Here is a 16,112-nt window from a genome sequence, read left to right on the forward strand (position 1 = left end):
TTTTTACAAGACAAAGGTATGGAGTGCATCCAAACCTAAATATGCATCATACAAGAAATAATATAAAAAATGAAAAAGAGAGCAGAGAAAAGTTGTGAGGCATTTGAGGCATTTATAAAAGAATAAATAAGGTATTTTTTTTCTATTAATAAAGAAATTTCTAGTTGTTTTATTAATTAATAAAGAAAGGATTACTTATTAAAATCTTTTTATACTTGCATAATTCTTGTGTTTATCATTTCTCATTTTGTTCTTTGTTTTGTCGGGTTTGCAGACAAGATCCTAACATCTCGCCAGCAGCGCTGCCTACTACCTTCAACGCCAGCCTCCATCTCCACTTTCCACCATCACCAAACCCTCCCTTCAAACCAATCCCTACGGTAGCCCAGCCGCCACTACCCACTGCTCAGCACCCACACACAAACCACCGTCGCCAACCAGCAGCAGACCCGAACAATTGCATCGCCATTTTCGTCCAAACCCCCATCACCACAGCCCCCATCACCGATCGTAATCATCACGCCGGCAAGAAAACCACAGCCCCCATCGCCATACTCCAAACCTCCACGCTACTCACATCGACTGCCCTCTCTCTCGCCAAGCAATCACAACGAGTCGTCCATCTCATCACCAAACCACCACACACCACTACACAGCAAACACCCACAGCACCCCAAACTCACCAAATCAGTCACCGAAAACAACACCACCTCCAACAACCAAAGACAGCAGCGGTAGTCACGAAAGAGGGAAAGACAGCAGAACCAAAAGGCCCTGATCTCCCTCGTCAGTTGTTGGTGGATAACGCCACTATCACGGACAGGTAGAATAGAACCACCAGTCATCAGCTTGTGGCTTCACGTGCCCCAGCTTCTGCACGCTTCAACGCTGTCCCAGTAGCTTCCTGAAGGTAAATTCTGATCTCGCCTTATCTATGAAGTTTATGCATATTGTGCAATATTTGAAGTTGAAGGGCTGGAGTCATGACGGAAGTATGCTGGGGGAGAATTTTATTTTATTACAAAAATAGATCATGATCACAATCCTGAAATGTTGCGCGATATATGATTAACGAAACACTACATGTAACTGTTCTAATTTTTCTAATTCTCAAATTTACATGTGATCACTATCTTTCTTGAACTCTCACAGCACTAACTTGACTTCCTGCTTTAATCCTCCTACTCATTTGCTCATCCCATTTGATTATAACTAGAAATGGAGGTGATGAACAAAATACTCTCCAGGAGCGATGTAAGCAATAAACGAATGGAATTTCCGGCTAGGAGTCTCTCGGCCTTCCCCATGCCAGATGGTCAGAACTCGGTCCAATTTGTGGCATTTGACATGAACGAACAGCAATGGAGATTTGAGGTCTCCATCCGCAATGAAGGTAGGTATCGGAAACCTTGGCTACAGGGCGAATGGCATGGCTATGTTCCTCAGAAAGGGCTTAGGAAAGGAGATAAGGTTATCTTTACTATGCATGAGGAAGCGAATGGCGAAAGAATTTATCGTATCAGAGCTGAAAGAAAACATTTCGGTTTCTGGTATTCAATTGATGATCAGCAGTAATAGCTCTCCATAAATCGAAGCATGAGACTGGGCTCATGTTAAGTGTGACAGGCAAGGAGAAACTATCATTTGGAGGTGTCCGCAGTTCACTCTGGTTGTGTAATGAGTTAAGTCAAAATACAATATGTATCTGTCTTGAAGAAGGTAAGTCCTAGCTAGTCGTAAGAACTATTGTCCCTATGAATTTGTTGCCTGCAGTCTGCCTTGGTATTCTGTCCTTGTTGTATTTTATTTTATTGTATTGTATTATGCTTAGATAGGTGCTATGAGCTTTGTGTCTTTTAGGGTTGTTACTAGTTCCTCCATCTTTTGTTAGGCTTGTTCTACTGCCTCTGTAGACAGCTCGAACAGGGATGATTCTTGTATCTTTACTTCTAATTATATATATATATATATATATATATATATATATATATATATATATATATATATTAAAAAAAAGGGTCTTGTATATATGCATGCTTTTTAGTTCCCTGGCAATTTCTCATATTTTTGGGTAAAAAAAAAAAGATTTGCTGCTGCTAAATCTATTTTCTTTCCAGTTTTATCTTGTCAAGTATTGGCTTCCGTGTAAGATTTAATCCATCGCAACTTTTAATACCTATATGTTAGAACCATCAATTAATCCTATATGCAATGACTACATAATATGAGAGTAACATATAAAATAGATAATATACTTCTATACGACTCGATCAATATTAAATTTATTTTTATTTATTTATTATTTTTTTCAAGGTTTACATATAACCATCACCCATCATAAGTCTTAAGCCTTTTGATATAATCCAACTCAAATACCAAATTAAATACTCTAAGATTCATGTTTCAATGCTATACACTTAAATCAATAGTAGATATAAAAAGTTAGAAGTAAAGGGTTACCCTAAACACTTTGGCCTTATATCCTTGAAATTATAATATCATGTGCTGTGGCCAAAAAGAGTTTCCTACACTTTTTTGTCAAAGGAACAAAGATTTATGATTTTTTTGTCAATCAACTATTGTATTTGCTTTCTAGCTACTTGTGGTATCGATGGACACATTGGGCATAAGAAAAAGTTGAGCTTCCTCTACTTTCTTTTGTCAGGGAACAAAGATTTGGGGCTGGTTGGACATGTGTTTATGCACCTTTTTTGTGGTTGAAAAAATAAAAAAATTATTAAATCTCACAAATCTTATGGTCATTGAAAATTTATATAATCGTTAATTTTAAAACTTGTAAATTTAGTCGAGATATACACAATCTGATTCGGACAGCCATCCATATATATTAATAAAAAAAATAAAAAATATTCCTGAGAATTTTAATTTATATTAACCATTGATATCTATCATTGTATTGGGAGAGCATGACAGATCATATATGATCAGTTTAGTTTCAGGTTAGTTTTCAGTTTGTCTTTGTGAAACTTTATGAGTCCAAGAGAAAGAAAACATAGATAATTCCCAAACCACTTCCAACACCTTGAATTATTGGGAGAGCATGGCAGATATATGATCACTTTTGGTAAGCAAAAGTCAGCTGTAGCATACTATTGTTATTAAACTTTCCATAAAATGAGTATACAAGAGGAAAGTATTGATATTAAACTTGGTTTTATTTAGCAAATTGATTAAGTAACATCATGTCTCAAAGAATAGCCTAGTTCAAGTTGAATTTATTTAAGAACTGTTTCGAATATTAACCTTTTTTAAAAAATTTATATACTAACATTGAGCCTAATTGAACATGCTTTTGTATTAGTAAAAAATCCTAAGATTTTTTTAAAATAATCTCATTTTATAGTTTTTAAAACAAGTATAGGTAAATTTTATTGACCAAGATCATTTTTGGAGTTGACCCGGATTTGGTTTTATATCTAATGAAAAAATTAAATCGCAAAGATATTAAAATATTTGCAATGAATGTTGTGTTTTTAGTCCTCAAACAAATAGGATACTCCCATGAAGCGTGCAGCTTTGCCAATGCAAATAAATACCCTTTCTTTGTGAAGGATTTTCCAAATTGCCAACGATTTAATTATTTCCTTAATTTCGCATTAAAAATGATTGAAAGGTGAAATCATGCATCGAACGTCAGATTATGAAATCATGCATAAAACGTCAGATTATGAAATCATGCATAGAACGTCAGATTATGAAATCAGCTGACGTACCTTCTGTCTCCCTTGAGTGGTGGCTGTAATAAGATAACAAAAACTGCTTTAATGATTCTTTTGATTTTTCAACATGCTATTGCCACTACTCTTTTGCTTCAGCAGTTCCTGGCTGGCCTGACATTATTGACTTATCGTTTCTCGAAGATTTTATCTCAATTTTATTCACTTAATTCTGCTCTTTTACATTTCTTGGTTCTTGGGTATTTTTCACAAAAATATATAAAAAATATTATTTTATATATTTTTAAATAAAAATAACTTTAAAAAATAATAATTACCGTCATGCCAAATATGATCTAAATCTGCATTTGATGCTCGGAAACATTATTGGCTCGAAATTGGTCGCGTCAATTTTGAAATTGCTAGCTCTATGTAATTTCATGAGAAGATCCCTGGCAATAGTTTGGATTGTCCATGAAAATCTTTATTATCTACATAAAATCAATTCTTTTTATGAACTAGATTTAGCAGCAGAAAATCATTTCTTTTTATACCAAAAAAAATATGAGAAATTGGCAGGAAGCTATTAACCTTTCTTTTCATACGGTTCCTAAGAAACGCCCTCATCCTACGGTTCTAAGGCCATCCAATGAATCCTTCTAAGCCACTAGTTCCGCTACTTCAAATCCCAGTGATTCTTGTGAAGACAGTTTACATGAAGCAACAATAGACCTTCATTAATCGTGAGCATCCTACGTGTATAAATTGAAATAAGGCGTTGTATAGCTTATAGAAAACGGCGCACACACTTGATATCCTCATCTGCATTAGTGAAGGGTCAGCAACTACACCGCGAGCCTCGACACCTTGGTAGTTGTTCTCATTCCAGTAGCAGCCACAATTATACGAACTTAGCAATAGCATCAAGTTCTCCTTTCCTCTGCACCAACTCCAGACCAAGAGCAACACCATTCATCAATAGTTGCATATATCCTTTCCATTACTCTAGAAGTTTCTCTACAGCAGCAATGGTCGTGGAAGGCAATAGCTCTAGCAGAAGCAGCATCCACCAACAACTTCCAGCACAACAAACTCGAAGTCCAGCAGTAGGAACCACCACACTCAATGGCAGCAGAGCCATTCACAGCCTCCACCGTGATCCTCCAATTCCAGCACTTCGTCTTCTCCTATTCCAGCTAAACACAACAACGGCAGCAGCTCCAAGACCAGCAACGACGACAGCTCCAGCAACTACAAGCATCTCCACCGTGAGTCGTCATCCTCACTACAGGGCCACCGGCTAAGCAACACCCCTCGGCCAGGTAATCTTCCTCTCCCTTCCCTATCATGTGTTAATTATTTACTTGCATGCACAACGTGAATTAAAGAATTAACATGGTCATTGAGCCTAACCAGTGAACATGTAATACTGGGGTTGAATCATTTCAGCCCAGCCCATATAGCTGGGCTGGTCTAGCCCACATATATATGTGTGTCTGTATATATATATATATATAAAAGAAGATGCTGTTAGGCCTTCAAAGAGCACAACTTAACAGGTTTGGAATTTGGTTTCTACCCAACTAGCTCAACCCTTAAGATAATCTCGTTTCTTTTCTTTTAGTTTTATACTTGATTTTATTTTAATATCTAACTAAATAAATTTTTAAAAAAAATATTAAAAAATTTAAAAAAATTTAGGGAATATTTTTAAATTTATTTGTGGGTCCACATATATTATTTCCAATCATTTTACTTAATATCAGGATTATAAATTTATACTATAAGATATTGATCTAATATTAAAAATACCTAATTTTCACCAAAATTTCAAAAATTCCAAAAACTTTTAAAAAATTTCTTATTTTAAAAATATATAAAATATATTTTTATTTTATATGCATACGGTCAAGTACCTAAAAAATACAAAAAAATCATATCTCATTAAAAAAATAAAATGTATGGTATGTTTTATTTTTTAGTATGCATTTTGGATTTAGTAACCAGTTTATTGAATCTATGAGAATTTAACCAATATTTCAATAACTTGTATAATTTTAATTCATGATAATTAATGGTCAATATTCTAGTATAAATATTGGATCTACAAGTAGGTTGGTATTTAAATATTAGGAGTTAACCAAAAAATTTTCACTAATTTAATTGAGAGTATTTTTCACCACAATATTTAAATTGTAGAAAACCCTTTCACCTTTCAAAATAGGTAAAACTTGTTATGGTATCTATATAGATTCTCCTTCTAAAAATTTATTTGGACACACAAGCCCATAATAAATTAAAAAAACTAAATTTATTAATTAGAAACCTATCAAAATCTTTAAATTATATTCAAACTACAGTTTATCTTAAAATTAGTGTTTTAACAAATTTATGATAAAATTAGTATACTTTTCTAGCCAACCAAAACTAAATAATTATATGCACGCTTCCACGACCCCTAATGCTATGCACCCACGCGCGACAATCATGTCCATGGCTTTCATGAGATAGAGTGTATTGAGACTAGAAATAGTGAAAAGCGAAGAAAAACATGTGCCATCACTGGTCTAAGTCTAAAGCATGCATCAAAAACAATGTAGAAAGAAATTCTGTTGGTGCCCCCAAATTCCAATATCCGTATAAGCCGAACATGCTTGAACATTTCAAAACCTTAAGACAATTAACTGTTCGTTCTATGTGGCCATTCTTGCATCATCACGCACGTATATGACTGCTTACGCTCTGTTTCATCTTCTCTTCCTTTCGGCCAGTAAGCAAAGGGGGGCCAGGAACTATAAAGAAAAAGAGGGCACCGAAATTAGATCTTCCCGTGCTGAAAAAGTTCCTGCGGATGCAGTGTACGAGGGAGATGCAGTGCTGTGTCATTAAGAAATAATTGGTGTAGAGGAATCCAAGAAAAGCAATGGTTTTTATTGGATATTTTGTGGCTTTACCCCAATCCCAATTTATTCGTGTAACAATTGTAGTTTCTTTGTGCATCTATTCATTGTGGTAATTAATTCATCATTCGAATTCATATTTTCAATCATTGCTTATCGCAATCAGCTAGCAGGAGAAGGCAACACGGATTAAAGTCAGCTCCTCCATCACCCACAAATTCCTTTCCAAAACCGTATTTAGATGATATCACTATTCCCATCATTATTATAAAACAATATATGAAAATTTTTATCGAGATAATAAATTTGTTTTTTTGTTTTTTGTTTTTATCTATGTCAATAAATCAGGATTTTCGTGAAGAATAGTAAGATACATAACGTTCAAATTATAGCTGGTTCATAGCCCATATACTGAAATTCAAACGGCTTCATGATGGCGACATGTCCTCCAGAATACTGCTGCCCCTCCTCCAAATTGAATTGATAATCAAGGGTGTGTTCTGTCAGGCCCTTGCCCTCCCTCCAGCTGCTGCTTCAAGACCCTTTTTACCTCATCGGTATAGAATTTCCTCCTCTCTTTTTTTCCCGAGTTCTCGATCAAAATTTAAGCATCACCAATCAAGCTTTGCTGCTCTCTAAGGAATTAATTAAAACCATCCAATTAAGAGGACCGCCTGCAGGACCGGTACTCGATAAATATGGAGATGATTGACACAAACCATTGGATCGATATGGATGCTGTTTTTTCTTTCTTTCTTTCTTTTTTGGTTTTTTTTTAAGGGAATGATAGTTTCAAAGACACGAGACACTAAGGCTGGCATAACAAGAAAGTCAAGGGCTCGGTATGCTTCCCAAAGCTACAGAGGAAATCAAGAAAGAAGGTCTAAACTTTCGAGAAAGCTTCTTCTAATTTTCCAGAGAGGATTGCATCAACAAAGCCATAATTAGAATACACCACAAATTCACACACACACACAAAAAAAACATAGATAGAGATTTGAGACGGGTAGCAGCAACCTCTAGCTAGAACTTGTAGTATCACAACATAATAAAAAGACTAAAACAGGAGGCAGGATCCACAGCATCACCAGAACCAACATTGCACCAACTGAGCCTCATAATTCACATTGATAAATTAAGTATTGCAACATGACAATGGAATGATGAAGATAACAAGCGAGTTGATGCTGAAACCATATATGCAGATTACCTTTAAAGTCACAAGCACTGATGGACCAGCGTAGGGCTTAAACCAACAGCTCAGAAACGAAATCTATTAGCTACAAAAGTAGAATATTCAACAAGAGGCAGGGCTTTCATTTATCCATACTTACCAGCAGGTTTCTCAAGCATTTTGAATCAACAAAACTCCCTTCATAAGAAAAGGCAACAATATCTGATGCATGTTTGCAACTTGGAGAGGCCCAAATCATAGGCCCTACGTACAGTGTAGAAGCACAGGCACCTTTCTATTACTCCTAACCTCAACATCGCTTGGCCCTTTCGGGACAGTAATTGTAACCTTCCATCACATGGGCTAAGCTGACCATGTTCTTCCTGAAAAGGCACCCGTAGAAATCTCACTTGGCCTCCATTTTAACCTTGAAAATAGTAAGACAGAAAATTGACAGAGTACAGCGAAAGAGATTAGGGTTTCACAAATTCTTAAATTATTGTTAAAATGCAAAGAGAATTTGCATTTGATAGATTATAAATATCAATAATCCTCATACCAATAGAATAGAAAAAGAAAGCTGTTTGAATAATAAATTAAAGTAAATTGGAGAATTAAAAATTTTAAAATAAGAAATTTCTGAAACAACATTTTAATTTCAAACTTAATTTAAGCATAAAAACGATCTGGTTGGAACTTGGACTTATCTATATGGTTCTAGACAGTCTCAGGTAAAAACTTATGTGTCATCAATATCACTCCATTGACAAACGCCGAAGAAGCTCCTGCTCCAGTTTGCAAGGAGCATTCCCAGCTCTTCTCCACATCTTATCAGACCCAAAGCAGTAAACCTCCACCTCCATTGGTCCATATTCATGAACGCGAGACATCCTACCAGAACGTATTGTGCAAAGCCAAGATTTGCACACGCATCTACAAATAGATAAGAGTCTTGGCAGAGAGCCTCAACATGTCAGCAACAATGTTGTTAGGAAGCCGGTAGAAACATGAACCTACAATGGAGTTTTGTGAAAGATCTAGGATTTGATTTGTTCTTCTCTTGTTTTTCATATTCAAATTACTTGTTTGAGAAGATGCAGCTAACATTACAATTACAAATTACACAAAAACAAAAACAGAAGGCTGGTTTACTATTCGAATCTACAATGCCCAGATTTTTGTTTTATTTTAATCCACACACTTTTTTTTTTCAATTCATTCTTATATGACCAAATTAATGAGGTATAATTCAAATTTATAGTAGAAAAAAGAATTTAAATATAGATTATCAAAGTGAAAAACAAGGAATAACCAAGTGGCCAATTACAAATTGGCTCGAAAAAGTTCTTTTTTGTTCCTTATTTTCCTTTGAATTCCTTTTTTAGTCCTTTTGGTGTTTGATATTTTTTTTTTTATCTAAAACTTTATTTTATTAATATTTTTAGTCTCTGAATTTAAGAAATAAAAGATAGAGTTGCTAGAAAACAAGAGAAGAGAGTGTAAGTTATTAGATAATAATGAGAAAAAAATAATAAAAATAAAAATATTTGTGTTAACAAGTTCCTTTCAATGAGAGAAGTTTTTTTAAAGTGTTTTTTTACTTATTTTTCTAGGAAAAATGATTGGGGTTTAGAAAGGTTTTTGTATTTAGGTTTATTTTTTTAATTGATTTGTTTTGCTAATTTAAAGTAAAAATAGATTTATCAAGGTCTTTAGAATATTTCATAAGTACATGAACTTAAATTCTTTTTTATGCATTAATAACAAAATAAGCTGTGTTTGCTTTTGATTTTCAAATAAATACTAAATATCGACACAATTACTTTCAAAGGACTCTAATATTGATGAAGGCAGATTACTTGAATTTGCTTATTATCGATTTTTCCACCATTCTTAATGCAAACAGGATATATGTACTCTTTTAGTAGGTTTAATTAAATCTTTGAGTTGGTTCGGATCATTATATTTTATTTCTTAGCTAAGCAACATGCATGGAGTTGATCTATTTCGTTCGTTGAACGACATCACCAACCGAATCATAGTGCATGCATGCAACTCTCCCCTCTATGCCTTCGAGGTAATAGCAAATCTTTGTTCTCACTTTTAAGAATCAAGTCATATTTTTTCTTTAAAGTCAATGATCATATATATATATATATATATATATATATATATATATATATATATAAACAATCTTTTCCCCTGTTTTTACAACTTTTACTAGGAAATCCTAGCACTATATTTAATGCCCGAAAAAGAAAATTAAGAAAACTTTTCTCATAATACCCTATCCATTCTGCAGTATGTATTAATTTCTTGGTGTGGAAAAAAAAAGCTTGTTTAGTGTGAAAAAAATATTTTTTAAAATATTTTTGAATTGAAAATATATTAAAATTTTTTTTTTAAAAAAATATTTTTACCATCAATATATTAAAACAATTTTAAAATAAAAATAATAATTTAAATATAAAAAAATTCAAAAATGAAATTGTACAGCAATGCCCAACGCCTCAATGCCAAAAAAAAAATAATAATAATAATGGTAATTATTCAATCGTGTGATCCAGGCAGGAAAAATGAAGTCCCCTAGGATTCCAGTTGAGAATAATTCTGGGAATCTTATGTCTCTTTGAATGGCGTGGAGCATATGTCCTTTCTTCGCCAGTGATAAAATTAAACAAGTACTTGGCTTGGTTGATAATGAATGAACACTATATTATTATGTATTGTGCACTGCCTGAATTGCTGATGCATGCTGGGCTCTTTTTTATTTCCATGCCTGGACTTTTAGGTCTGAGAAGATTTGCCTTTATATCATGCAGTTGAGCAACCCTTCTCGTTCTGGTAGTTGAACAGCAACTTAAATATTGAAAAGCAAGCATATATATACGATCTAAAAATTAAAAATTTTATATTATTAAGTTGTCGAGTCAACTCGTGAATCATTAGATTTGACAAAATTAATAGTTTCTGGAGTTCAAATTGAAACCTTACCCCAGATTAATAACCATTTATTTATCTTCTGTAACCACCCAACCTGGTAAACATTAGGATCACTCATGTGAAAATATTTACGGGACGGAGATGACAGTCCAAATAAATAAGCCACCATCTATTTTCAAAAGCAAAGCTGATGAAATTTAATCGAGGGCTTTGGCAATTGAGAGAGTCAATTTCCATAAATGGATTAAAAGAGGAAAAAGTTTTTTTTTTTTTTTCTAAAAAAAGAGGGTTGCTTGTACGAGTGGAGACCTACATGTGAACATGACGCAGATGTTCTCTTCTGTTCTATTATACCCGTGAATGACACAGTGCTGAGAATGGTACTATGGAAGGAGCCACTGTCTATTTTTGTCTGATACACTGCAGCAAGCAGTGTTCTCTGCCTAGTTCTTTTAAGCCATTCTTCTGGCTGCCACTATCTTTGTACTCCAATGGCCTCTAGATCATTTACTTGCCCACTCGTAATTTGTAATTCATCTAAAACAAAATATATTTTTTTCACTAATATTATTGTAATTGATGAATATATGAGCGAGTATCCGTTGAATAAAACAAAATTTTCCAGTAAAATTTAATCCTAAAACCCGGTAAAATTTGTTTTCATTCTATTATTAAATTTGGAGGAGGGTATCCATCATTAAATTTTGCATCATGCATTATTTTATTCCTCTACTTTAATATATAGATTTCATCAAATTAAACATCTTATTCTAAATTTAGTTATTTAAAGATTTGATTATTTACAAGGTAAGACAAAAAATATATTTATAAACACATTTCATAAACAAACACACTCTTCAAGCAACAAGTTTATTGGTTACTGAATTTTAAAAGAGAAAAAAAAGAACTCAGATTGTCTTTTAACAACAAGTAGAGTGGTAGATTATACCAATAAATCTAAACAAAAGCTTTGATTTGATGAAAATGTAAAGGAAGCGCACATGCTTTATAGCAAGTTGCACAGTTGTATTTGAAGAACACAGATATAAACCTAAGATTTGCTCAGAAAGTACACTCGCCTAATGGCCAAATGATTTTGCCCAAAAAATATGAGATAAATTGGACAAAAGAAATCATATTCCAATCAAGATGATGCAAGTGAGAAGGGCTAACTCTAGAGAACGACACTTTGGCAGGAAGCAGATGGTGCTGTTCTGGTGGGCTAGTTCTCCAACGTCTCTCTCTGAAAATGCCAGCCTGTGAGTGGCTTTCATCACTTCAAGAACTCGCCATGTCAACCTAGGTGAAGTTACCATAAGGCTCCTCCTCTTGTTTCATCCTTCCCCCTTTTGCATCGAAGAGAACTTGGAAAAGATACAAAAGAACTTGTCGGTCCCAAGGCCAGTTTAGGGAATTCATATAGATCAACAAGCCATTTTAGGGTAAACTTCAAATGTGCCCCCCAAACTATTAGAATAGTATCGTTCTCATCCTCAGGCAATTTCTTATATCAATATTATCACTAAATAGTAAATAGTGATTCTAATGTGTAGGAGAAAGTTATTATCCTTATTGTATAATTTCTGAGCGAAGTTTTTTTTACAAAGCTTGAAGGATGAGATTGATATAAGAAAATTATTTAGGGTTAAATTGTTACTAGCTACATAGTTGGGGGTTATTATTAAGCTTTGGCCAGCAATATCATTCACTCTTGTCAGAAGCAGAGTTCTTTGGAATTCTTTCTTCGTTCTTGAGGCCAGCAAGCAAACTCCAAAGACAAATCAGAACCTACCTAAAAACTTCACTTAAAAGAGAACCACAAGACCCTACAAGATAATGCAAGAATCTTTAGCTGAACCAGAACCAGGGGATGAAGTAGTGAAACTCAAGCTCTTCCTCAGTTATGGCACTCTCTAAGCTTCCTCTCTCCACTATCTTCTTCTTGTTGTACACTTCGCTTTTTACAATATCACAAGGTAATTGACAGAAACCGCACTTGTTTATCTGCTTTTTCAAGAAACTAAGAACAACCCTTTTGTGGTTCTGATGTTTTTGTGTCAAATTTGCAGCTTTATCATCGAAAATAGCAGTGGCGCAAATCAAGGACCAACAAGATAATGAGCCGTTTGTGGGAATCAACATAGGAGTAGATGTGTCCAATCTAATGTCAGCAACAGAGCTTGTTTCGCTTCTACAATTTCAAAAGGTTACACATATCAGGCTTTTTGATGCCGACCCTGACATGCTCAAGGCCTTGGCTAAAACCAAGATCCGGGTCATTATTAGTGTCCCAAATAATCAGCTTCTTGCTATTGGCTCCTCTAATGCAACAGCAGCTTCTTGGATTGGTAAAAATGTTGTTGCTTATTATCCACAAACTGTAATTTCTGCAATTGCTGTTGGTGATGAAGTTTTTACTACTGTACCCTCTTCAGCCCCTTTGCTTGTGCCAGCTATTGAGTCTCTTTATAGTGCTTTAGTGGCTGCAAACTTGCATAATCTGATCAAGATTTCAACTCCACATTCTGCTTCAATAATTCTTGATCCATTTCCACCTTCCCAGGCTTTTTTTAATCAGAGTTGGAGCTCCGTTATGCAACCTTTGCTTCAGTTTTTATCAAAAACTGGCTCTCCTTTGATGATGAATCTTTATCCTTACTATGTGTTTATGCAAAATAAAGGAGTGGTGCCGCTTGAAAATTCTTTGTTTAAGCCCTTGACGCCGTCTAAAGAAATGGTTGATCCTAATACTTTGTTGCATTACACTAATGTTCTTGATGCTATGGTTGATGCTGCTTATTATTCGATGAAGAATTTTAATTTTACTGATGTTGCGGTTCTTGTTACTGAGAGTGGTTGGCCTTCAAAGGGTGATTCGAAGGAGCCTTATGCTACAATCGACAACGCAGATACTTATAATTCTAATATGATTAAGCATGTTCTTGATCGAAGCGGGACTCCTTTGCACCCAGAAATCACTTCTAGTGTGTACTTATATGAGTTGTTCAATGAGGACTTGAGGTCACCACCGGTATCAGAAGCAAATTGGGGATTGTTTTATGCAAATGCGACGCCAGTTTATTTGCTTCATGTATCTGGAAGTGGGACTTTTTTGGCTAATGATACCACCAACCAAACATATTGTATTGTTATGGATGGTGTTGATTCAAAGACATTGCAAGCAGCATTGGATTGGGCATGTGGACCAGGACAGGCTAATTGCAGTGAGATTCAGCCAGGGGAGAATTGCTACCAGCCTAATAATGTGAAGAACCATGCCTCTTATGCATTTGATAGTTATTACCAGAAGGAAGGAAGGGCTGCTGGGTCCTGTGATTTCAAGGGTGTAGCCATGATCACCACTACTGATCCAAGTGAGTGTTTTATGCTCTTCTTCGCCTTAAACAATCACAGGTCTTTTATGTTGCATTAGATTTTAACAGAATACAGGGTATGATCTTGAATTTTTTCTGTCAATAGTGAGTCATTGAACTGTTGTTCCATATTCAAAATAGAATGTGTGGGTAATGCTTAGACAAACAATGTGGCGGTGGCCTAGTTCAAATCCAGAGCATTTACACGAGGGAGAAGGGAATGCTGTTAATTCAAATAGTATATGTGCAGTCATTTATTAAGTGCCTTAGGGTAATTGAGTGGTCAAAAAGGTCACCTTAAGCTCAAGTATTTAGGATTAAAAGTTCAAAAAGTGCTAATTGCCTGATGCCACACCACTGAAGGAAAGTAAATAGTAGCACCCGCGCCCTCCAATGATAATACTGATGGCAACTAATGAGAACAAATATGACTCCAAGGATAGATGCTGTGTGATTCCAGCCTGACAGAGTCACATGGGTTCTTGAGTGATTGGAGTGTGGAAAGGGCATGGAATAACATTTTGTGCTGAAGCAGCCAAGTCAAAAACAATTTATGATTTCAACTTGCAAACTATACCAAGTGAGCCCCATAGAGTCAGGACAATAACAAAATCTCAAGGCCATGTATAACAAGATTGCTTTTCAAAATAGTTCATCTTTCTTTCATAAATTCTTGCGAAATGAGTCCTGTTTGCGCTATTTTTTTCACCTGTTGGTTTTGAGTGACAGATTATTTTCTCCAAATCTAAGATCCATTTTCTTCCTTGTTGGTAAATGTTGGCAGGTCATGGAAGCTGTATATTTCCTGGAAGGTAACAAACTTCTCCCTTTTACATGGTGGCCTAATTGTTTCACCAGTATATCACACTTTAGTTCCTTTTCTGCATCTTTGCATTCCCTTTATGGTTGTCAAGAGATGGAAAATGCAAAAAGCAAAAAGCAAAACCATTACTTAATTAGAACACCTTGCAGCAATGCCTTACCGATCATCTAACTTTGGATGCAGCAAGAAAATAACGAATAAGACGAGGACGGTGGTGAATACAACCACGCCAAGCAATGCAGCAGGTGGTTCAAGATTAATCAGCTTCAGAAGCAGTAGAATTAGTGCAATGGACAAGGCATTGCAAGCTTTCTTGACTATAATTTTCTCTATTTTGTTACACATTCCTTTTGTGGTGTCTTGAGGTGTAAAAGAAAACAATTTTTTGTAACCTAATAGTGTTTGATTCGTTGATGCTGATTGACTCTTGCTGTGCTAGGCTGTGTTTAGTCCAAGAATCGTTCAAGCAAAGACTCACTTGAGTTGACGGATCAGGTAGGATCCTCTTCGTGAGAAAGTAATGACAATTTTTTGTGGGCTCTTCTATGTAATCAATAAAGGGAGCTAAAAAGTTGATTAGTACAGTATAATTTCTTTAAGCAAGAGAATACAACAGCAAACATGGAGGCCTAAAGAGAGGGCTTGTTTGGGGCCATGATTATGAGCAAGAGAATGAGGGGATCTTCAAGAGATATTCCATGTTTTGAAAATTTAAGCCATTCTTGTCATAAACAGCAACGAAGGATGCTACGCAGAGGATTCTTGAAAATTTACCTCAACACACCAGCCAGATTGCTGGCCCCATCATGTGAAATCCAAGATGCCCAAATGACACAAGAGCAGAGCCTAAAGCACATCATCAGCTCATGAATGCCTTGAGGGTCCCACCTAAGCCCCTTTGTCCCATAGGTCCCACTTGTGTCGTGTGATTTTTTAGCGGTTCCTCCAATGTTTTGTCCACAGAGTTGGACTTTGTTCCAAACTCGAAAGTGCTAACAACTTTCAAAACTTGTAAAAATGCAATTTGTTGCACAAAATCAGATTAAATGAGCTTTTATTAATTTAAAATAATATCCTTTTAATTTTATTTTTTTTAAAAAAATTATTTTGAAAAAAAAAAGAATTTTGATCGGACAATAAGTTAACATGTTAGATAAATTAGGTCATCATTCATTAAAAATTCAATTTCAATTAAGTTTGATCAAGTTTAATAATTATAAA

At 35.0% G+C, this 16,112-nt stretch overlaps 1 protein-coding gene and 1 long non-coding RNA gene across 3 annotated transcripts; both read left to right on the forward strand.

The window, feature by feature from the left end:
* Positions 1–227: 227 nt before the first annotated feature.
* On the forward strand, positions 228–1,854 carry LOC133703162 (uncharacterized). Its single transcript, XR_009843836.1, has 2 exons — positions 228–910; positions 1,217–1,854. It is a non-coding gene; the product is annotated as an uncharacterized LOC133703162 (long non-coding RNA).
* A 10,456-nt stretch (positions 1,855–12,310) lies between these two features.
* Positions 12,311–15,475, forward strand: LOC133703748 (glucan endo-1,3-beta-glucosidase 1-like). Of its 2 annotated transcripts, XM_062128383.1 has the most exons (4): positions 12,324–12,670; positions 12,764–14,068; positions 14,853–14,880; positions 15,075–15,475. In XM_062128383.1, the coding sequence occupies exons 1-4, from the start codon at positions 12,598–12,600 to the stop codon at positions 15,253–15,255; spliced, it is 1,587 nt and encodes a 528-aa protein (XP_061984367.1). In that variant the 5' UTR covers positions 12,324–12,597; the 3' UTR covers positions 15,256–15,475. The 2 variants fall into 2 exon arrangements, with proteins under 2 accessions (XP_061984368.1, XP_061984367.1); XM_062128384.1 differs by lacking the exon at positions 15,075–15,475 and having other exon boundaries at positions 12,311–12,670; positions 14,798–14,880.
* The last annotated feature ends 637 nt before the right edge of the window (positions 15,476–16,112 follow it).

Source organism: Populus nigra, chromosome 9 (genome assembly GCF_951802175.1).
Source record: "Populus nigra chromosome 9, ddPopNigr1.1, whole genome shotgun sequence".
NCBI classification, from domain to species: domain Eukaryota; kingdom Viridiplantae; phylum Streptophyta; class Magnoliopsida; order Malpighiales; family Salicaceae; genus Populus; species Populus nigra.